At 40.1% G+C, this 22,709-nt stretch overlaps 2 protein-coding genes and 1 long non-coding RNA gene across 15 annotated transcripts in view; 1 reads left to right on the forward strand and 2 right to left on the reverse strand.

Annotated features, from left to right (window-relative positions):
* LOC137102849 (uncharacterized) overlaps positions 1 to 8,867 on the reverse strand; it is a 25,719-nt gene extending 16,852 nt beyond the window's left edge. The window contains exon 1 of the long non-coding RNA XR_010911286.1: positions 8,740 to 8,867. This is a non-coding gene — a long non-coding RNA (uncharacterized lncRNA). The remainder of the gene's footprint in view (positions 1 to 8,739) is intronic.
* esr2a (estrogen receptor 2a) lies at positions 2,976 to 22,621 on the forward strand. Of its 2 annotated transcripts, XM_067482763.1 has the most exons (10): positions 2,976 to 3,181; positions 7,625 to 8,476; positions 8,862 to 9,028; positions 9,496 to 9,612; positions 10,813 to 11,112; positions 11,512 to 11,650; positions 13,206 to 13,339; positions 14,061 to 14,244; positions 15,249 to 15,454; positions 22,429 to 22,621. In XM_067482763.1, exons 2-10 carry the CDS (start codon positions 8,070 to 8,072, stop codon positions 22,467 to 22,469), a joined length of 1,695 nt encoding a protein of 564 aa, XP_067338864.1. In that variant the 5' UTR covers positions 2,976 to 3,181; positions 7,625 to 8,069; the 3' UTR covers positions 22,470 to 22,621. The 2 variants fall into 2 exon arrangements, with proteins under 2 accessions (XP_067338864.1, XP_067338865.1); XM_067482764.1 differs by lacking the exon at positions 22,429 to 22,621 and having other exon boundaries at positions 2,978 to 3,181; positions 15,249 to 16,908.
* Positions 17,646 to 22,709, reverse strand: part of LOC137102841 (nesprin-2) — a 78,037-nt gene continuing 72,973 nt past the window's right edge. For all 12 annotated transcript variants that reach the window (XM_067482748.1, XM_067482747.1, XM_067482757.1 and 9 more), the window contains 7 exons: positions 22,573 to 22,699; positions 21,012 to 21,214; positions 20,758 to 20,934; positions 19,863 to 19,991; positions 19,505 to 19,696; positions 19,326 to 19,420; positions 17,646 to 18,850 (listed from right to left, as the gene is read on the reverse strand). In XM_067482748.1, the coding sequence (XP_067338849.1) occupies positions 18,643 to 18,850; positions 19,326 to 19,420; positions 19,505 to 19,696; positions 19,863 to 19,991; positions 20,758 to 20,934; positions 21,012 to 21,214; positions 22,573 to 22,699 (1,131 nt within the window). In that variant the 3' untranslated portion in view covers positions 17,646 to 18,642. The remainder of the gene's footprint in view (positions 18,851 to 19,325; positions 19,421 to 19,504; positions 19,697 to 19,862; positions 19,992 to 20,757; positions 20,935 to 21,011; positions 21,215 to 22,572; positions 22,700 to 22,709) is intronic.

A 22,709-nucleotide genomic window follows, 5' to 3' on the forward strand; every position in this document is an offset into this window, starting at 1 on the left:
TAGTCCATTACCTGGTAATGTCAAATGAGCTTCTGAAGCACTGATAGACAGCACAGCCGCAAAATGTAATCACCGAAATAGAATTTTGAGAGGCGAGAAATGAGCACATCGTAATTCTGAATGATTATCTCTGCAGGTGTGAAGGTGGGCCAGGACTTGGAAAAGATTTTTTTTTTTTTCTTCGAAGAAAATTGCGAGGGTGAGGGCTATTTTAGACGCACACATACTCTGTCCCCGTGACTCCTGGGAGAGCAGATGATAGCCACTGAATGTGCATTGGAGCAGGGAGGATTTTTGTATTGTATTTGATAAACCTGCTGTGTCATTACTGTGGCTTCACAGCTTGTCGGGATTCAGTACAGTAAACAACAGAAGCCATAGAGTTAGCAGAGTGGCTAATCATTAGATTGACACATTCTGTGGTGATGACTTGGTGAGTTTGCCGCTACATTTAGCGACTTTTTAGATGTCTCTAGCAACTTTTTTTTTTTTCCCCAAACATTTTTGTGTGGGTGTGTGGAGCAGTGTGACATTGCAGGGAGAGAGACCCAGGGAAGCCCCTGTACAAAGTAAGAATTACACAACCACGCCAATATTATACCAATCTCATTTTACCAATCAGAAGTCAGAAAGAAACATTAATGAGCTGTGAAGGGGGCAAAACCATGGACCATGCAGCCAGTTCATTCCAGTGTTCTGTTTGTAGGATATTTTGCTCTGTACATCAGTCATAAACCTTTTTGAACTTCAAAGAATTAGATGCATATTGATGTTATAATAGCAGCCAGAAAAAGCTATCTAGACTCTATTTAAATGTAATTTTAAATAAAGATTTTTAATGTTTTTAAATATTATACTTGCATCATGATGTATAAGAAGATACAAATTTGAAGTCCTTCAAGTGGAAAGTATCCTTACAGACACTGAACCCAAAGTTGCTCCTGGTGGGTCAGGTGAGCACCTTGCATGGCAGTCATTGCTGTGTGTGGGTGTGTGGGTGGGTGGGTGTCAAGCAACGTTGTAAAGCACTTTGGTTAAAAGAGCTATGTAAGCGGTGCATTTACCAAAAATAATAGTAGTTATTAAAACATCACATTTTTTGGACTGGTGCATTACATATGAAGAGGCGGTTCTATACCCTATTTAAAATGAATGAGGGGGCTAATGAAGTGACCAGTGAGTGTATACTGTAGTATATAGGTCTCAGAATTGCTGTACAGGTCCACTATGAGGCTTTAGTTGTGTTCTTTGTTTTTTTAATTTGTGCAGGTGATGTTAATATTGTATCTATAATTCTATCTAGTTGGTGATTGTATTTCTAAGTATGCTCAGTCATTAAATAAATCAATTTTTAATCTTAAATCAATTTCTATAAAAGAAAAATAGTTTAGGGTAAGCAGGTTTCAAACTTCTAAAGCCGTAACAACAGTCTGCCTTCTGTGCGTATTACATTATATGTGATGATGCAGTCTAATATCCAGAGGATTCCTTCGTATCAAGGTTCCTGCAATAATAAAGTATGTGTTGCATTGTTTGTTTTCCCAGAATCTTTGTAGCCTGGTTTGTCTTAGCTGCAGATTCACAAACCATTTCCTCCCTAGTCCTGCTAATGAACTCGGAGGAAAGTAGAGGTCAGACTTCCGCTGCTCTGCTCACTATGTATTTTTAACATGCCACTAGTCCATGTCTCAGAAGACAAACGTGCTCCATTGACAATAGTTACTGATACATGACAAATCATACTTGATCAGTTTGTAGTTCTAGCTTCACTCAAACAGGTTTCAGTGCTCCCAGAAACTATGTATTATTTATTTACTTGATATTTTTTTGATTTCTAAGAAGACCTCTTCTATTCAAAATCAAAGACAATGGACCAGATACTTTAATTACCTTAGCACATCAGAATCCTGTGCAGCTACATTATTTATAGTCTCCTTATTAAGATCTAAGAAAGGAAGTACAATAAAATAGTAAATGGTGCATTAAGTCTTCAATGGAATATGATCAATTTAAGGATTTCTGAGGCAAAACCTGCTTTTGAACTTGTTCGTTATCTAATGTTTTGTTGCTCTGTGTTAAACTTCAGATTTCATATCTTGTTTTTAATAAATACAGTATCTGTAATTCTTTACTTATATTTAAAGCTAGCAGTTAGGAGATTTTAATTCCACATTTTCCAAATTCCAAAATTAGCAATTCACAGAAATATTTGTACGATGATTATGAAAGTTATTTTCTTGTAAAACATTGGCTGTTTCCAGCTTCTTAACCATGCTTATTTGATGCTTTCCTCTCTTTGTCTAATGTAAGGTGTATGCTTAGTGGGTCTGAGTCGAAGCATAAAATGGAAAAAAACATTTGGGAGTTTAACATTTGGAAGAATTTGTGCAAAATGATCAGTAACTTGACCGCCCTAGAATGTGGGATTTATTCTGGGCAGTGTGGGTTTTTCCCTGAAGAACCTCAAGTTCATGCAATCGGACTGAACCGGAAGCTTAGGATTTCCTTCATAATAAAAGCTTACTGTTCCACAGCTTGAGCGGTTGTCAAAAAGAAAACTTCAATGGTAGAAGTAAGGGCTATTTTCTGTAGCGGTTAATCTGAGAGACAAATTTATGACTGTGTATATGGTATTTTGTCTAAAAAATGTTAGTATGACAAAATGTTAAAATGGAATTTTCTGCATTTCATAATTGTAGCCTTTTAAAATGAAGTCACATAGAATCAAAAGGAAGTCAATCAAATAATGTTGACCTTTAATTTAACCGGCTATATAGGAAGACCAGGACTTCGAGCCCCCGTTTATCTCTGTGTTCATTTCATGTCTATTTTTGGCTTTGTTTTACTTGATCTCAGAGTGAAGCCCTCTTTTAGTTTGCCTCATGTGAAACCCAGCCCGGAGCGAAAGACGTTTTTCCCAGAGTAGGAGTTTTTATTCTGGAAATCCTGGCCGGATTCTACGCACGTCATTGAATGTCGCTTGCCACCTTTTCCCCTAACTCAGCTGGTCGTTTACCTCCGGTAGCCCGGTCTCCTGTCAGTGCACTCAGGTTGTTGGTGAACTTCCTCGGCGGTGGGTCCTTCCCACAGCCTCTGCTCGCTCTCGGTTTTACTGCGGGACCCTACTTACATTGTCCAACTTTTTCGGCGCTGCTGCCCCCCACCCTCTCCAGGAGAAGAGGTAAGGACTACTCAGCCTTGTGTCTCAGCGGGCTTATTACCGCGCTGCAGGTCAGACCTTTTCACCACCAGCAACGAGTGGAGTGTGTGTCCCAGGAATCCGATTAAATGACGCACAGTAAGAGATTTTAAAGAAGAGGCTGCGGAGCATGGTCTTCTTGACTGGATATAAATTGAAACGTACTGGAGAGTTTGACGTTGTGTCACCTTATTAAACATCTGCACAGTGTTGTACACTATTAATCTGCACAATTATTTGCATCATTTACTATTTAAGGACTGGGAGCTTTTCTCAGGCTTTTCAATCTAAACAGTTCTGAAGTGGAGTAATATCCACTTCAGAAGCTCTTCTGACGGCGTAAACAAGTGGCTTGTATCAGCCAGCTGCTGTCATACAGCTAACGGTACGAGTTTCCTCTGCCTGCGACAGCACATTAACATTACCCAGCTCAATCATTGATTTCGTTACTCGCAGAGTAATTCAGTCTTACAGATTTAGCTGGTAAGACGAGACCCATTCTTAAAACTGTTGGAAGCAGGCGAGTCCTTTTTTTTTTTCTTCTCATTGACTCTCTCACAAAACGTATGTGTATTAGTAAGTTGCACAGTCTGTGGTGGGAAATGAATATGTGCTGATAAAGTAGCAAGAGTTGGACTTTTATTGTCAACTTCTCCGTTTGCAGAAGTTGTGGGACCCGGTTACAATGAATTATGAGTTTGTTTGTGCAACATTAAAGGCTTCATTAATGTTACAAAAGATCGAAACTAGATCGCAAACTAAATATTGATCAAATTACAGGAATCATAGTTTGCATTGATTATGTTCCAGCTTGTTTAAAATTAGTTGACCAACTCGTTGTTCAGAAATGTGTTAATAATGTGAATGACATAAGGGCTCAGGTTCAGTTGGGCGTCTTGCAGCGCTGGCCAGCTCCATATATTTTAGCTTTAGCTAAATTTGAATTTGACACACAATCTGTGTCTTCTTTAAAAAAAAAAAAAAATTTTTATTTCTAGCATAGCAAAAAAAGAAAAACAAATCATTGAGATTTCTCAAATTCTCTGGCACTAAGCGCACTCTTACTCCCTGACTGTATTTAGTAACAGCGCAGCTTCTTTTCACAGGGCTCGTATCCGTTTCCTCCTGATTTGTAGGGAGGCGGTGAGACTTTAGGATGGGAAAACGACATGGCCTTGACTTTTTGTGACGCGACACGCACTTCTGGCTGCTTGCCGGGATGCGTTCTCACTTTAGACTCTTTAAATACCGCTTTTGTGTTTAACATGCCAAAATAAAAATTTGGTCCAATTTAAATGAACACCGTGTGCATTTACAGTACAATTAGTGAAAAGCTAATCCCTGCATACAAACTCCAAGCCACAGGTTTATTTAAATATGAGGTTTCTCTGCAAGTTCAGGTAAAAGTATGTTATTTTTCATATTTTACTTATTGGTCTCTGTGCAAATGGCTCTGCACCTTTGTGAAATATGTGTGTAATTACATTTTTTCTAATGTCAGCAAAACACTATAAAACCACTGTACGCTAATTAGCAGCAGCTAAAATCCAAATTGCGGTTATGTAGCTAGTTTTGTGCGTTAGCTTAAGCTAATTCAGCTAACTTTTAAAAAGTATTTACAATAATCTCTTTTGTGCTGCAGCCTGTTGATAATTAAGATTGCTGTACTGTAGTGCTACTCATTAAATTTTAATGTGAAAAGAGTAGCACAAAACAAACGTATGTTAATGGATAACTAGCATAGCTTAGCTGAGGCTAGTCGGCGGTACGGTCACATTCGGTGACGTGGACAAAGTTACCATTTAAATAAAACGATTAACTATTTAAGGGTACATTGTCTGCAGTGCAGACATTTTTTTAATTAGAATAACATAACATGAAGATAATTAAAATCTAAATAAACAATATTTACTAATCTGATAAAATTATTTCATATGTGACAGCAGAGTTGCATAACGTAATTTACTGTATTACAAAAATCAACTCAACTTTTTAGCTATTTTACTATAGCCAAATTATTGCTGACGTCACTCCTGTCAGTTAATCTAATGAGCTGCATTTTGGAGTTTAGTGTAGTTAGATCAAGAGTTTACTTGACTTTTCTTCCCAAACCTGAAATCAGACTTCTGGTTCTCTCTGTTGAAACTAATGGGCGATGGTGCCCAACGCATTAAAACAATCTATAAATCTGATTGTTGAGCCCCTTTAGTAAGATTTCTCAAATGTCGCAGTGTTCTTAACAAAGAACAGGGGCTTTCATGTAGTGTTGGCGGCAGGATGAGCAGCATTGTGGGGGATCTAGGAGGTTTTCTCTCACTGTGTGAGCTGCCAGCTGCTGGAGACACTGAGGAGGTTTCGAGTCAGGGTCGAAGCTTCAAAGGAAACTAGAACTCTTCCACATGCATTACCCTAACATGGTAACCAAAGAAGCGGAGTCTTGCCACAATCTCGTTTCTGATCTAAAGTGAATCATTTGTTTTTGGAGGCAGTTCACTGGCTACAGACATAAGGTTATTATAAATTTGGTAAAACTGAAGTGGGTGAAGAGGATAGTGCTCTGTGTTGTAATACTTTTAATACTTCGGCAGGATCTAACGCGTAGACTATATAAAACTGTCCATGACCCTGCATTACCGTTTTTATCATTAGTCACTGTCCATGATTTAAGACGAAACAGATGAGCAGGCAAGGCAGCTAATTAAACTTGAAACAAAGTACCCAACTCTTTGATTTCAAATTTTTTATCAGTCTAGAGGCAGCTGTGATTGAACACAGATGACAGAGGTAAAGCCTTCCTCCCCATGCCAACGCACATTCAGCGTTATCTGCCCGAAATGGTGTGTCAAACGAATACAAACCGTTCAAAAAACATTTGTGGTGTGTGTGTGTGTGTGTGAAGGCGAAGGCGAAGGCCAAGAGGCTGAACCATCACCGAGGTAGTAATAATCAGAAATAATGGCTACAACGGTGAGAAGCATGTGAGACTTGTGTCACATGTTGTGTCTGAAGATTTGCGTTTAAAAAAATCCAAATAGATTTTAATTCCATACTAACTTTTTAAAACTGCAGGAATTGATGGTTTGTGGCCACTTGGGGACAGTGGAGACGAGCTGTACAATAGCTACCAGTTACACATCAAGTATAGAGCAACATAAGCATTTGAAGCCATGTTTCTGTCCACCTGGGAAATGAAATGTTCACTTTTATATGCTGGTAAACTATGAAAAAAGCCATTCAGATCATCCACGGACTCATTTGTTTAATTTTGAATAGAGCAGCTTTAAACTAAAGCTGTGGTGAACCTGTTCATGCCGCTGTTAACCAGATATCTATTTGTGGCCTATTATTCAAGGTGCAAATGTTTCCAGCTAAAGTTTCAGGGAGGTGTTAACAATACAAAGCAATCTTACTCTTTCTATATTTTACATGAGTATTCATTATTAAAGTTGCTGGGATGTTTTTGTTAAGCATGCGTAAATGGTTCTGTTTGAGAACCAGATGTTTTTTCAGGTGCTCAAGTGTTTTTCTTTCAGGCATATTGTAATTTGCTTTGCTAAAATATCCCTCGACTACTTTCCAGAGTGTCCATAATAATTTATGGACAGTTTTGTGAGTTTAATTCTAAGTGTAATTGCTGCCATGTTTCAGCCGTGCTTATTTAAGAATACAGCACTCTAAGTTCACCCAAACAAGTTTTTTAAATTTATTTATTATTTTTCCCCCAGCTATTTGCTTAGACTGGTTAAGCTTTTTTTTTTTTTTTTTTTTTTCCCTCCCCGTTTTGTATAAATATTGGCTTCCAGAGGTGTGTCAGAAACGTACAGACAACATGTACCAAGTCAAAGTTGGTACATGTTGTCTCTAAGACAGAGTCCTGCCACTTAGGAATGAGTAACTATGCTGGACTTTCAGTACCAGATGTTGTAAGAGCAAAGTCATACACTGTACTGAAGTGTGTGCTACAGTAATTTATTTACCAGCTGTCCATATTTACAGTACAGTATAGATCTGGGTGTATTTATTGTTTTACACATCACTAAGATGTGAATGTCTTCCTCATATTTTAATTCAACCAGAACCCTGGACTTCTACCTTCAGCTACTCTACTTTTCAACGTATTAGCCACAAATATTTAAATCTACTTTATTTTACAAAACATTTTCACTTGGGTTAATTGGGATCCTGTAATCAGTTATTTTATTTGTTATTTATTTTACTGGTATTTTGAGTCCTGTTAAATAATCCTAACTCGATTAGCATATTTCAACCAAAGTGCATGTAATGCAGATTGGTTAACTTACTTTTTGTTGCTTAATTCTTGTGTCTCATGAGCCTGCTCAGGTGTTATATAGTTTGGAGGTGCTGTTCACCTGAGAACTTTTTCTTTCTAAAATTAAGCGTCACTGTATCTTTTTTCTGTTACAGGTGGAAAACTCTGACACATCTTTAAATGGGTCCATTCGCTGCCATTTAATGATGTAGGACTTATGGCTGGACTGGCACTGAACATCGAAACGGACTCCTGTCGGCTGACACCATGTTATGGATTACTCAGTGACATTAACACCTTCTTTAGGATCTGGTTCAGCATTGTAATATATTGACATGTTGAACTGAGCCGAGCCACATACAGGTTTCCTATACACATCTGTGATTTTGAGAGGTCACCATGTGAACTCATAGGTAACATTAAACTACACAGGCCTGTGTAGGCAGATCTTTCTATTCACTCTTCAGTGTAAAATTTCAGCCCTTGTTGATACTGACATTACCTCGGTCATCTTGAGCCCAGAGGAAAAATGACCATATATCGTCTTCTTTGTTAATGGACAAGTGAAACCTAGTGATTCTGAGACTGTCCATAGTTGTGATGGCCACTGCCTGTCCAGACAAGAATAAGCCCCTCTTGCAGCTCCAGGAGGTGGACTCCAGTCGAGCTAGCAGTCGTGTCCTCGCCCCAGTCCTCGGTTCCTCCTCTCCTGGTCTCTCTCTTGAAACCAGCCAGCCCATCTGCATCCCCTCCCCTTACGCCGACCTGGGACACGACTTCACTACGATACCTTTCTACAGTCCGAGCATCCTCGGTTATGGTGGGCCCAGTTTTTCAGATTGTCCCTCTGTTTGTCAGTCACTAAACCCCTCGTTATTCTGGCCTAGTCATGGACACGTGGGACCTCCTTTACCATTACACCGCTCCCAGGCCCGAGCCCAGCACAGCCAGCCAATCCAGAGTTCGTGGGTGGAGCTGACGCCACAGGACAGTGTCTTAGCAGCCAGGTAGGACAGCACTTAACTCTTTGTGATTTTTAAAACGGTATTCCAAACAATAGTCATAAGGGAAGCTTAATGTGGTGCTGCAGGACAGTCTCTGCTTACCAGTTTGTCACTTGGCCTGTGACCAAAATTATGAAATTTACAGTGATACAAAGGTAAGAAATGGTTATGTGTATGGATAAACATATGCTTAAGATGACAACACATAAATAGTTATGATCTTTTGTCTTTTCAAAGTGTCATTGAATAACTGGTTGATCACTTACTTTATCACTTTACGATTTCGTATCTGAGCTGAAGCACTTCCCGAAGAAGATATGGTCCAATGTTCCTCCTGAGTGTTGTGCAAGTCTAATGCAACCACACGATTCCCTTGCTACTCTCTTAGTAAGCGAGTGAGGAAGCGTTCCCGTGCGAGCGAGGAGCATGTGGTGTCATGTGCAAGGAAAGCAGACCTCCACTTCTGCGCGGTGTGCAATGACTATGCCTCAGGCTACCACTACGGAGTGTGGTCATGTGAGGGGTGTAAAGCCTTCTTCAAGAGGAGCATACAAGGTGAGACGCAACAGTACAGAATGTCTGACTCAGTCAGCAGGAGTTCCAGACTGTATCAGCCTTTTTTTTTTTTTGTAATGCATGATTGATGTGGACATTTGAGGTTTTGAGTGAGGTGAAAAGGCTATTGGATACTATGAAATTTGCTGGAGACATTTGTTGCCCTCAGTGAACTGTAATTCGATGATCCCTAGCACCATCATGAGGTCGATGTTTTAATTTGTCCACTGCTTTGATTTCGGACTAAATCAAAAGCAGTACTTTGTACTTTGTGTTAGCAGGTTGTAGTTTTGCAGTGTGACTGTACTAAGTGCCTGTGGAAATAACATGAACCTGAGTATAATCTAAAAGTGTGTCAGTCCTTTATGCAGGATGACACTTTTCTTTGTGTTATAATTTATCCGTGTTTTTCTCCATCATCGTGTTTTTTGTCGTTTATCTACTTTTCCTTACTCTTATTTCTCCAGGACACAATGACTACATCTGCCCAGCAACCAATCAATGTACAATAGACAAGAACCGCCGTAAGAGCTGCCAGGCGTGTCGCCTTCGCAAGTGCTATGAAGTTGGCATGAACAAGTGTGGTCAGTGTTTGTTTTGCTTTTGTCCTTTTTGTTCTCTCAGCTCTTTTTTGTTTGTCCAATTTTATCTGTGCAATTTTGTTTTCTCTCTTTACACATCTACACACACTTAGCAATTAGGTGGTGTGTGTGTGCGTTTTACTTTCTTTATATTGGTGTGTAATTATTCAAACAAATAGATGTTCAACTTGTAGGATTTTCTGTGACTGGCTGAAGAGATGAAGTTCATAGACTTGCCTTGAGGAACACTTGTTATAATGGATAACATGTTCAAACTGATTAGAAGATGTACTGGGCACCAACTCCAAGTCAGACTGTTGTCATACGAGGCAGCTTTCAAGTGGGAATGTGTGAAACTTGTGGAGAATATGCTGATTTATGAATCTGTACATTCTTCTATTCTTAAAACAACCTTTCCTTTAAAGTTTATTTCAAGAGGTGATACATTACATAATCTTGAGTGTGTCCAGCTGTTGTGAGCAACGTAATAGTTTTAGTTTTTTATTTTTTTTAAACGAAGAACAGCATGGCATCAGATGGTTCCACCAGGAATGTTCAAGATCTTATCAGGCTGACTTAGGGAAATTAGGGATGTCCCAGTGCCTGTTTCATGCATCAGGCCGTAAAACTTCTCTAAAACTGCGCCTGATACTATGTTAGCCTCCACAGTTGAGAAGAGTTGGAAAAATGTCTGTGGTTTAGAGCCGTTTTAACATTTTTGTTGATATGATGATGATGAAAGAGACACCGAATGCGAACTCTGCTGTGCTAAAGTCTTATGATCTAGTTACTAACAATCAGACTCATGATTCTCTTGGCTATTTTAAAAACGGCAAATGACAACTGACGACGGCAACAACAGGGGTGCAAATGTATAGTAACTTGAACACTACATGAAGCCTGTTAGTTTTACAAAGTTTTTTTCCTTCGTGTTCCTGTTTTTCGCACTTCTCCGTGCAGGATCTCACACTAAATCTGGACTTTCTACGTGCTTTTTTCCATTTTCCTTCATTAAACACTGGTCACTGCCATATTTATTTAGAAAAATGCACAGGATTTGTTTCTGGACTTGGTAAAGACAAAAAGCTTGCCGTGTTGGCATGTTAGTATGTTCAGTACACAGAGGACAGAATCAACATCAAGCAACAAAACAAAAGCTTTAATTACTGGTAGCAAAGTAAATGGCGTTTGCCTTGGTCTTAGGAATGCGGAAGGAGCGTGGAAACTGCAGGAACCACCAGATGAGGCGTCTGACCTCACAGAGCCGACCAAATGCACCAAAGCCTTTAACAGGACTGGCAGAGGGTTTTGCAAAGGAGCCCTCCCCACCTGCAATGACGCCAGAGCAGCTGATCAAACGAATAATGGAAGCAGAGCCGCCAGAGATCTTTCTAATGAAGGACATGAGGAAGCCCCTGACTGAAGCCAGCGTCATGATGTCGCTCACCAACTTAGCTGATAAGGAACTGGTTCACATGATCAGCTGGGCCAAGAAGATTCCAGGTGCATTTAAGCTTTTAGACTTTGTCAGTCGTATCAGAAGTTATGGCAGATGTAAATTAGTTTTTGCCAAAAAAGTTTCAGTTCATGTATGTGGCTGAAAGCCTGAGTAAGAACTGTTAGCAGTAGACCTTTCTGTCCCAAGATATGTTCTAATGTCAGCATCCCACAGGAATAAGTATAGGATCATATTAGGTTATTTGACATGTTTGATACAAATGTGCACTGAAAGTTTCTTTGACCTTCTCTATTTTAACTTTGTGTCTTAGTTGCTGCTGTTTTCTACCCATGCAGCAGCCGGGCAAATGAAATTTCTGCCCTTAAGTCAAGTTACTGTGAAGTGAAAACATCTTGCCTCTGTTTTGGTCTGTTGTCTACCAGTTGTTCATGTTCTCTCTTCAGGGTTTGTCGAGCTCGGTCTCTTGGACCAGGTGCACCTGTTGGAGTGCTGCTGGTTGGAGGTGCTGATGATCGGGCTGATGTGGAGGTCAGTGGACCATCCAGGGAAACTCATCTTCTCCCCTGACCTCAGCCTCAGCAGGTAACTCATGTTTTACACAACTTTGGTCTTAATTTCTGTCACTTGTTAGGATTTGTGAGACAAATGGCTTTAGGTCATTGCTGCCATCTGGTGTGAGGGGGGACAAAATGTTTACAGATTATCGAAAACACTTTGACAAAACTTGAAGGTAAAGCTCACACAACCACAGCAACTACAGGGAACTGGTCTCTTACCTCTGGTCTATGATTATATATTTAATAAATCTACCAACTGCTGTAGTTTTCCCCCTGAAATAGTTAACTCTGTTAAACTTGTACAGCATCTCAGTAGTCGACTAACAAAATGAGAACATTAAACTTGAATGACCATCATTGTTTGGGTTAGGTCAAATAATTCAATGTGTGTGTTTCTACTTAATACTGCTGAGTCTCCACATTTAAGCCAGTAAAAATGCAGCTTAACTATAAATATTGTGCTATGTGTTGTCTTAGTAAGATATACTGTAGGAAGTATCAATTCATCACACACAGTATTGACCCATATGTCAGCTGCTCAGTAACAAGAATTTGCAGGACAGAAACACCAAAGAGACCAGAGCACAGAGCTGTGAGTTTTTCAACAGTCACCTGTCATTATTCAGCAGTAGCCAATTAATGTATTTACATGCTGCAATTATGGTAGATTTCCAAAATCCCTTAGTTGGCAGTTATTTGTATTTAGATGTATTGTACCTAATGTAGTCTAAAAGCTGTTTTTGTCAAGATAAGTGATTTTTTATTTTTATTTTTTAATTTTAAAGCGTTCTTGAAGGTGTATGGCTTTATACAGAGTAGTATTATTTCACTCACCCATCTCATCCCCGTCCCCGTCCCCAGCCGTGCAGCACAGGCCCCAAGCCCAGTAGTCATTGGGAGGTTTGAGTCAGAAAGGGCATCCAGCGTTAAAAACTGTGCCAAATCAACATGCGGTCTAGTGACCCACTGTGGTGACCCTGAACTCACAGGACAAGCCAAAGGACAAAACATCCCCTATGTCATCAATGCAGGACATTGGTTTTAGCTGCCTCCCATCCCCCATCCATCTGTGTGCAGCATGAAACTTCATTCCTCATTGGTAATAAGTAACAAAGACTTCAGATTATTTAATTTTTTAAATATTGCCCTAGTGGAGGATTTCAGGAAGATGGACACAAAACTGCTGCGACTTGCTCCTTGTTTGTTAATACAATCTGTTTTGATCAGAACACTATCAGTACATAACACTTAGCTCTGTACCACTGGAGAAATCTGTGTACACGCATGCCGCTGCATAACCTGGAACGGAGTTTCCTGACCTCCCACCCAAAACCTGTTGATGAAAATGCCAGTTGTGGCATATTCAGCATGTTCAGGTGACCCAACAGTTCACAGAAATTTGTAGTAGATGGTTTGCAGTTAAATACTTCAACACTGTACTATTTCACTTAGCCCTGCCCTTTACAGAAGTGCAGTAAGATTAACTCACTGTCAAAGTATTCACTTTGTTTAACTTGTACAGTGAGCTTCATTTGCCTTTTTCTCTTTTTAACTGTTGGTGTATGTGTCTTGTGAGGTAGAGAAGAGGGGAGCTGTGTCCAGGGCTTTGTGGAGATCTTCGATATGCTGATAGCTGCCACATCCAGGGTGAGAGAGCTCAAGCTGCAGCGGGAGGAGTATGTCTGCCTCAAGGCCATGATCCTCCTTAACTCCAGTGAGTGAGAGTGTTTGTGTGTCTTTTTGTTGGGGGTACACACACACACACACGCCCCTCATCACTCTCATTCCCCCCCCAGGTCCTTGTTATGTCATGGTGTGTGTGCATGTGGTGCTTTCCAGTTGGTGAAACCAGAGTTGAGTGTTGGTATCTCGACATGTACAGTAAGTGTGTGTGTACTGAGTTGGTAAAGGGACCAGCTAAATCCATGTGTACATACAGTATTGTTCAAAATAATAGCAGTACAATGTGACTAACCAGAATAATCCAGGTTTTAGTATTTTTCTTAAGTTACCAGTAGGTGCAGTAGATTCCCAGCATTCATGATAACGCTGTGCAATTGGGCAGTTAGTTGAAAGGTGTGTGTTCAAAAAAATAGCAGTGTGGCTTTCAATCACTGAGGTCATCAATTTAGTGAAACAGGTGTGAATCAGGTGGCTCCTACTTAAGGATGAAGCCAGCACTTGTTGAACATGCATTTGAAAATAGGTGGTTCAAGACATTGTTCAGAAGAACAGTGTACTTTGATTAAAAAGTTGATTGGAGAGTGGAAAAGCTATAAAGAGGTGCAAAACTAGTTAGAGTCTCTGCTTTAATTGGTTCTGCTGATTGAGCTGGGTATGAAATGAGTTTTCATCTTTCGAAAATACTGGTTTGTCAACCAACGAGACCTGTCAGTTACTTTGTAGTAGAAGTAACTCTGTGTTTGTCTTAACAGACATGTGCCTCAGTTCACCAGAGGGCAGTGAGGAGCTCCAGAGTTGCTCCAAGTTGCTGCACCTTCTGAACGCTGTAACGGACGCTCTGGTGTGGGCCATCGCCAAAAGCGGCCTCACCTTCCGCCAGCAGTACACCCGCCTCGCCCACCTGCTCATGCTGCTCTCACACATTCGCCATGTCAGGTAAAAAGCACACCTGTCACCCCCGTTCCTCTTAATCCTGTTCTGAAGGCACAACGATACAACGGTGCAGTGTTCAGTTACTTCACACTGGAAGTAGTTGAATGACAGCAAAACGATACTGAAGAGAAATGTAGTTCAGTTAAATAAAGCTGCCAAGTGTGTTAAGCTGAATTACTTAGACAGGTAACTTCCAAATTAGCACCACACGTCTCTGAACATTTTATAGACAGAAATGAGAAACACATGACTAATATTGACAGTCTAACTGACAGTCCAGCTTTCTGAAATACCCATGAGACCTAAAGTTGTCCTGAACAAACCAGTCCCAAAACTGTAAGCAGTCTCACTTTTGTTTTAAACAAATAGGATTTTCTATTTTTCTTGCAACTCTGATGAAACACTGATCTGCCAAAGCTGGCTTACTAGTGATTTGTTTTTTGTTTTGACTTCTGACTTTTACAATCAAAAATTTAAAATCGATCTAAAAACAATCCGCAGCTTGCAGACAGAATTAACAGCCTGAACACTGGTCTAAACAGTAAAATTACATTTTTTTTCGTATTAATTTTTTGTTGGATTTTTTTTTGTCCGAGCAGAATCTATTAAAGCACCTGAGCATCACTCAAACATAGTGTGTTGTTTCAGTAGTTGACTGCCCCCATAAATAATTTCCTACTCTAATAACTTTGCATATGTATGTAGCTACCAGCAAACATCTGCACTCTGTAGTTAAACTGCTAGTTTACATGTGAAGTGTCCTTTGGGCAAAGCAATGATTCCAAGCTGCCCCCTGGGCGTCAGGTGAGCACCTTGCTCCCCCTTACAGGAGTGTATGTCAATGTGAAAATGCATGGTCAGGTAGGAAAGCCCTACAACAATGCAGACTACACTATACAGTACAAAATCTTCATCCTGTTAAATATTCACTTGTTGGGGCTGCAGTGGTGATGGTCTTAGTGTTGCTCACCTGGAACATTGCTCCCCCTTTCTTTTCACATGTGTAGCAACAAAGGCATGGACCACCTCCACTGCATGAAAATGAAGAACATGGTGCCTTTGTACGACCTATTGCTGGAGATGCTGGACGCCCACATCATGCACAGCTCCCGTCTGCCTCGCCGGGACCCCCAGCAGGATGTCCCCGCTCTGTCCCCCAGCTCTGGAAGCGGGCCCACAAGCACCTGGACACCCAGCAGCACTGGAAGTGGAGGTGAACCCCAGTAGTCAAACGGGAAGTCGGCTGAATTGGATTTTTATTGCTTTGCACAAAACTAGACCTTCGAAACGCTGTGCACTATTTCTGCTGAATTGAAAATTTGATGTTAAAATAGAACAGGCCGAATGTTCAGGATTCCTTACCAAGACACGTGGAAAAAGCCAGACGAACAAATTATCATAATATGACCAAGTAGCGGCAGTAGTTGCTTAAGTATTCATCCTCTTGTTACGGCCACAGTTCCCTCAGGCTTAGAACCACATTTTATACCAGATAATGAACGACGTCATGTGCTGAGGCACTGTGTCGCTAGAGTAATCAGGTCAGGAGACAGCTTTGACAGAGGACGTTATTACCGAGATAATGAAGCTAGAGCTACAGAGCAACATCAGATAGTGGCAATAAAACATGTCTTTCTAAACCTTTAATTAGAATGCATGCATAAATCTCCTGTCGTCCCCTGGCTGTACTGTCCTGAGGGTCCATGGGTCTGTTCCAGAAAGCTGATTTCTAAGCTTGTTAGGTCTGAGCAGAGGAAAACTCTGTTTTGCTTTAACTGTAAGTTACTGTGACAGTTTATGCTGCAAACCCGTTTGTGGTCAGGTTTTCTCTCCCGTCAGTGCTTAAGGAGCTGAAAGCTGCACCGTTTCATGACGGTGAAAATGCATAATGAAGCACAGTCACATTCCTCTCGAAGTTTTTCAAGGGAGGAAGGTATAATCGTATCAGTGCCTGTTTGGATATTAGATCATTTAAGTTTAGTGATCATGATTATTCAGCTTTATTTTCAGACAAACCAACAGGAACAAATATTTACTCGACTCTGAAACAACATTTATCTTCTAAAGCGATTAAAACATTTTGCAGAATGCTACAGGCAACGCAGCCAGTGGGTATTTCCAAAGGGTTGAGCTCAGACAATCATGCATATTGACCAGCTGGGCTTCGCTGGACCTGGACTGCTCAGTGTTTGTGTTTCTGCTTGGGTCCTTGGGGCCTACTGTACTCATACTTTTTTGTAATTGGTTAAAGTGAAACATTTGTCAGTGTAGCTCAGAATATAACAAACCTTTTCAGGAAGCTTAACTGAAAGCAAAATGACGAGCAGAAAATAAGGTAGTAAGTAGATTTTAACATTACAGTCTGCTGCAGGTGATTTAATTGTCTTTGTCTTTTCCTTGGGTCCCATGGTAACATCACCGACTGCTTCGTACCTGCTTCCGTGTGATCGTTGCCTTGAAAATGACCAAATATAGATGAATCATTTTACTGGCTTTTGTGGGTTTTGAGTTAACAAGTTTTCAAAGACAACAGTTTTACAGATTGTTTTGGTTGTATGTTTGAGCATTTACTCTTTGGTTTACATCATGAAACATGGCAAAAAAAAAACCTTACAGCAACAGTCCTACTGTGACACATTGAGTTGTTTTTAATGTGAAATCTTCACTTTTCAATGTCTAAACTGAGGAAATCGTGTATCCTTTAACTTCATGTTATACTTCAAACAAAAAAACATTTCATAGAAGAATAAATATGGTTTACTTACATGTTTAAAAGAACTTTAAACAGTGATTTTAGACATAAAAAAAGCTAAAATGTGGTTCTGGTTTAAAAAAAAAAGGTTAAAAAATGTATCATACTACTTGACAATTCATTTAAAATTTTTTACAATTTTAGTTGTTCTGAGCTCTTGAGTTTTTGGATTTCTGTTGTTGTAAGCCTTCTGATTTGAAGTCTTGATAACTCTATATTGACAAAAGTATACACTGACCAGCCACAACATTAAAACTATGAGGTGGATTTGTGCTGCATTGATTTCATTTTAAGCGTTACCACGCACAGCCACGCAAGGAAAAACACACACACTTGTAATTCTCAGTTAGATATTTCAGTAATTTGTGAGCATTACAAAATCTACCCTCATAGAATTTGTACGTTTAAGTAGTAAACGTTATCCTGTGAGATTAAACTTTCGAATAAGCGGCTAATGTAGTAACCGTTTAATTTAGCTGGTTAGGTAAATAGTGCACCGCCACCATCTTGGATTACTGCACCAATGCTCCTAAATTGTTCCTATGGCCCTTCCCATTCCCAACTGCTGATCTGACGTGACACAGCATTTAAGCTATGGTTGCTCAGTGTATTTCCTGATTAGGGTATTAGACAAAATAAAGCTTTGAGCAAATGCAGTTACAATAGTGTTTACTACAAAAAACCAAAACAAAATCCGGAGCATAAATCCAACTTTTGATGTTATAAATAAGTAATATAGTATTACATTCTGTACATAAACATCATCCTGATAAATCTACAGTATTTCTTCAGTGCACCAGGAGGCATGGAAATGTCTTCTCACAAAGTCACACTGCACCTACAACTGTGTGACTAAACACTATACAAAACTGCCATAATATTGGACTGTTGGCCTTTTATAGAATACAGTCAGATTAAATGTTTAAACGAAAGCCATTAAAAGTTCAGTCTAACAAGTAGGAAACTCAGAGAAAGTTAAATATTGTCAGAACGCTCGTCTGTGATTAGTTGGGCACGTTACTCAAAATGTAATATCACTGTAAAAATTACCAAAGATTTTATCATTAGTTCTTTGTTAAAATCCAGTTGTAGTTGTTTTACTGTTGGCAAACAATTAACATGTTAATGTTTCTATCAATTTTCCTCTCGATAAATTCAAAGTAATGGGAATATTTCCACCCATTTAATGCAGGCACTTTCATCTTCCATCCAGCTTACTGCTAAATAACGTGTTCAAGTGAGATGAGTGCAAATATTAAATGTCGACCTTTAAATCAACCTTTGCCAGGGTGACAGCAAAAGTAATGCTGCAACAAAGTGTAATATTATTAGTGGATTTTTACACCACTACGTAATGCGTTACTGCCCAACCCTGGTGAGCACGTACTAATGTAACCCCGTATAGTCGCTGTTGACCCGTCTGTAGGTAGTAATATTTAGACCTAAACAAAGTTTTTAATAGAAGCAAGAAAATAAATCGCTGCGTATTTTGTCTTGGTACTTACAGCACATCTCCACTTTGAATTCACTGGACACATTTTCTGGCTTTTCATTTACACCTTGGATATAGTCGCCTGTTTATGTGCTGCCTCACTCCTCCACCAGTGTCGTTTTTTTTTTTTTTTCTTCCCTAGTAGCGGTTTTTGTTATTAGGTTGGTGGTGGACCATTAGTGTAGTGTAACATGGGGTAGAAAGAGCGGGCAAAGTTGTTGGCCACAGTGCAGCTGGAGTCACTCTCCGGCACAGGAATCAGACAGGGCAGCAGGAGCAGCAGAAGCAGGAGAAGGTGGAGGGGGAAGGCAGCGCGAAGAACGCGGTAGAAGAAGGATCGAGGTGGGGATGAGTCCCTTCTCGCTCTGCAGGACACAGAAGACATATATTACATACACAAATAAGGAGAGGAAAAGAAAACTCCAGTCAAAGCCTCCACTGGTTGGGCTGCGTCCAGATTCTGCGTGGATCTGACTGGACCAGAGCATGAGTGTGATCAGGTTTTGTTTTCGGTGCCCAAGTTGGAAACAGGACTCTTAACATGTTTACATAAATTTGGCTTAGAAGCATTTTTCTGTAACATTAGAATTATTACTATACTGTGGCTTATTTCCTCCCCAGCTGCTTGTTAACTCATCAGATTGACTGTGCATCATACCGCTGCTCTTTCTTCGAGTTACCACTCGAAGAAGGGGGGGTGTCCACCTAGGTTTGAGAAGGTTTCCAGAGATTTGTTCCAAAGTTGAAGCTGTAAATGCTTCACCTCTATAGCAACTGCAGTGTTTTGAACAGCAGTGTGTGATCTGTAGTTGTATAAACTAAAAGAACATTATCTCTTACCTTTGAGTGGAGGAATCTTTATTTGATTTGGCAGCATCCTGAGAAGAATCCCCAGAGGCCCTTTGGCTCTCGACATCTGGTATAGACTCACAATCCTAAATTTTACAAATAAATAAATAAATGTTCAGCAACAACCTGCCAAAGACAAAACTGATAGAAAAATATTATTTGATGCTCACCAGACGCTGTTGCAGGGTGATAAGGTCCTGGTCCACCTCTTTCAGGAGCAGCTTCAGCTTACTGGCTGTCACATGAAGTTTCTCCTTGGCCTCGTCGCTCTCCTCTGCCCGTTCCTCAGGCTGGAGCTGAGACCACAGAGCCTGGAGGGAGGCCTGCTGAGCTTTCCTGCCCTGCAGCTCCTCCTGCAGATCCTGTAAACCACAAACAGTGGAACCAGTGGTGACCATGGTTTCTAGTAGAAATAATGGACAAACCGTGCTGTTTAAAAAGCACTTGTCTCAGGTAAAGAGACTGTTTGTTTCTCCACAACTCTGCGTTTTCATTTTCACTGACAACAGTAAGTGACTTTGTGCTTACGGTGAGTGTGTTGCGGTGTTGTTGCAGAGCTCTGACAGGTGTGTCTGGGTGACGGATGTCCACAGTATAGCGTCTGCTCTCGGCGTGGGCCAGCCACAGAAGCATAGAGTGGAGGGTTTCATGAAACTCCTGTATGGAGAAGGCTGAAGGTCATTTCTTACAGTAGAAAATTTAGTTGGATAGAGCAGAACATTTGGCCTCTCATGTAAAGTTTTCTCGCCTAAGTAAAACTTTTCTCTCTGTTAACTTCATGTTGCTTAACAGATTATTAGACTGCACGTCTTCACTGATTCTGAACTTGCCTACATTAAAATATCTTTACATCTAACTGAAAAATGCCACTTGTCAATTGGAGGAACTTTTAGTTTAGATCATGTTGTCATGTTGCTCATACTAAGGAGGTTGTAATCATGGTCAACCTGCTTTTCCAGAGCTCCTAAAGATGATGTCATCTGAACTCCTAAAATACTCCTTAATATAGGGAAGTCATTTAAAGTTATTAATGTACATTTACATCTTCAAGTAAAACCATAAAGAGCATTTTGAAAATTGGTGAAGTCACCCTTTAAAAACAAGTTTGAGCCATACAGCTGCTAACATAGTCGTGAGCTATTATTAATTATTATTAGTGCCACTATATCTCATTATGTCTAATGAATCAGCAGCTGGGACCTATGTAAGACCATCTATTGGTATCATTCCTTACAAGACTATTTTCTTAATTACCATTAAACAATTATCTTCTAATTAACAAGGAAGCTCTAATTACACCTTTGTAACAATATGTATGTAAAGTTACAAAATGTGATGAACAACATGGCAGGTTGTTGCAAGTGCAAATTATTTCTTATATTTTAGTCTTTTCAAATTTAGTTTGTTTAAAATTTCTTCATACCTGGCACCGCATCAGAGTCTTCCTCAGACTGGCATTCCACTGGTGGAGGCCCGTGCATGCTCTGCTCCAGTCTCTGTTCATAGTCGCCAATTCTTCTCGTAGTTCTGGAGCTACCTGCGCCCTCAGATTGACAGACAGCATGATAGACTTGTAGTGTGTAAACCTTTTCTCCATTTCCTGCAAGAGAATACACATGAATATAAACAATCAGAATTCTTATCCTCAGAGTCATCGTGTCGGGTCGTAAATTTTACCCGTAGCTCTTTAGCTTTGGCTTCCAGGTACTCAATACTATCTGCTGGGTTGGACTGCTGGAGGCCGTTCAGCTCTGGGATCACGTTTTCCAACCAGGAAGTCATGTCGTTGAGGTCAGACGTAAGCTGCTGAGGGTGATGAGGTTCAGGCTGCTGATTGCTTCTGGGTTGAAACTGGAGCAGTTCCCAGCGTTGAATCACACCTGAGAGAACAAAAACTATAAACATTAACTGCGTCATGTATCTGCAATGCACTTTGATGAAAGGTATCAATAACTGATTGATACCTGCTGTTTTCTCTCATTAGAACAAGTTTGTATTTGTTGTCACACAGTGCAATAAACTTTCCATTACATTTTGACAGGTGGACAGTAGCAACAGTCATAAATCCTGTGCTTGTCTCGCAGAAAGTAGGAAAGGTAAACCTAAACACGCAAAAATACCATTTCTGGTGCATGATTATAATTTAACACTCTTCTTAAACTCTCCATCCACAGACAGCGTGTTCTGTGCTAATGCTGCATTCACGTCATGTCATCTAAACCATTATTACAAAAAGATTAGTGCTAAACCTCCTGCTGGTAATCCTGAGCCAGAGATTTTTTTTTTTTTTTTTTACTGCAAGAAATGTGTGTCAATATATCAGGTTCCAAAGGTGCAACAAAAATCACCTTCTGGGGTAGTTGAAGCTACATAAGAATCCATTGGTAAATCACTTAAATGGTAACATGGTAATGTAACAGTATAAAATTGCATCTTGTTGCCAAAAGGCAGTATACTGTTCATGCCTCTCACCAGTCACACACGTTTGCTTCGGACGTTTCTGAGTGAGGCTTGTACTTTTAACCATTTATTCCAGCTTGATTACTAAGCTTTGAAGTCGTGCCATCTAATTTAAATTGATCATGACTGATAATTAAAAGGCTGAGCAGAGCGTGACTTGTACGTACAGTATAGTATAACGAGGAGAAAATATGCATGTATATAATGCAGTAATGGCCTGAGCAAGCTGTGGGTTTATGCAACAGCATAACAGATGTCCATCATCTTTGTCTACTGCATGAACTGAAACGTTTCTATGGAAACTGTTGGCATCCACCTCATTCTGCGTTAACACAACATAATGTTCATAAATGGGTATTAAAGCCCTCAGACAAATTTATGATTTGGGCTACATTAGATGACTTGATTAGTGCTCACACCGAGTAATTCATATTCATAAATATTGAAAATACAAAACCAAACCAGTTAAACTAAAGCCGTGATGACAGAGATTCTTGAGTTGAGATTGGAGCACGTAAGTTTTGTTGGACTTTTCCTACCAAGACTGTGGTAATCGTGGACTATAATAAATGTTGCACTATACATTAATATTAGACTTTTACCGATTTTTGTATTTTATGCTGCTCTGTTACAGACATAAGAATGGATATTCTCTTGTTGCATCCAATCCACTGACTTCCAGTTTTGTCTTACACCAAATCACTGGTCCCTGTTGATTTGCTTGAGCTGTAAAATCCCTCGCAGTAAACATCAGCTCATTAAACATATAGTCTCTCACCTGACTGACTGTCAGAAGCAGTCAGGCCTGTGAGGCCGAGCTCCTGTGGCTGCTGCTCGTCATCCAGAATCAGTGAGACTCTTTTGAGGTCTTCGATGCTTCCGCTGCACTGGGACATGAGACTCAGCTGGAGACAA

This window comes from Channa argus, chromosome 17, assembly GCF_033026475.1.
Source record: "Channa argus isolate prfri chromosome 17, Channa argus male v1.0, whole genome shotgun sequence".
Taxonomy (NCBI): domain Eukaryota; kingdom Metazoa; phylum Chordata; class Actinopteri; order Anabantiformes; family Channidae; genus Channa; species Channa argus.

Excerpts from the sequence above, each read along its gene's own strand:
- esr2a (XM_067482763.1), top strand. The coding sequence starts at position 8,070 with ATGGCCACTGCCTGTCCAGACAAGAATAAGCCCCTCTTGCAGCTCCAG. Across the intron at positions 9,613-10,812 it reads AGTTGGCATGAACAAGTGTG|GAATGCGGAAGGAGCGTGGA; the intron begins GTCAGTGTTTGT and ends CCTTGGTCTTAG. Across the intron at positions 13,340-14,060 it reads CATGATCCTCCTTAACTCCA|ACATGTGCCTCAGTTCACCA; the intron begins GTGAGTGAGAGT and ends TTGTCTTAACAG.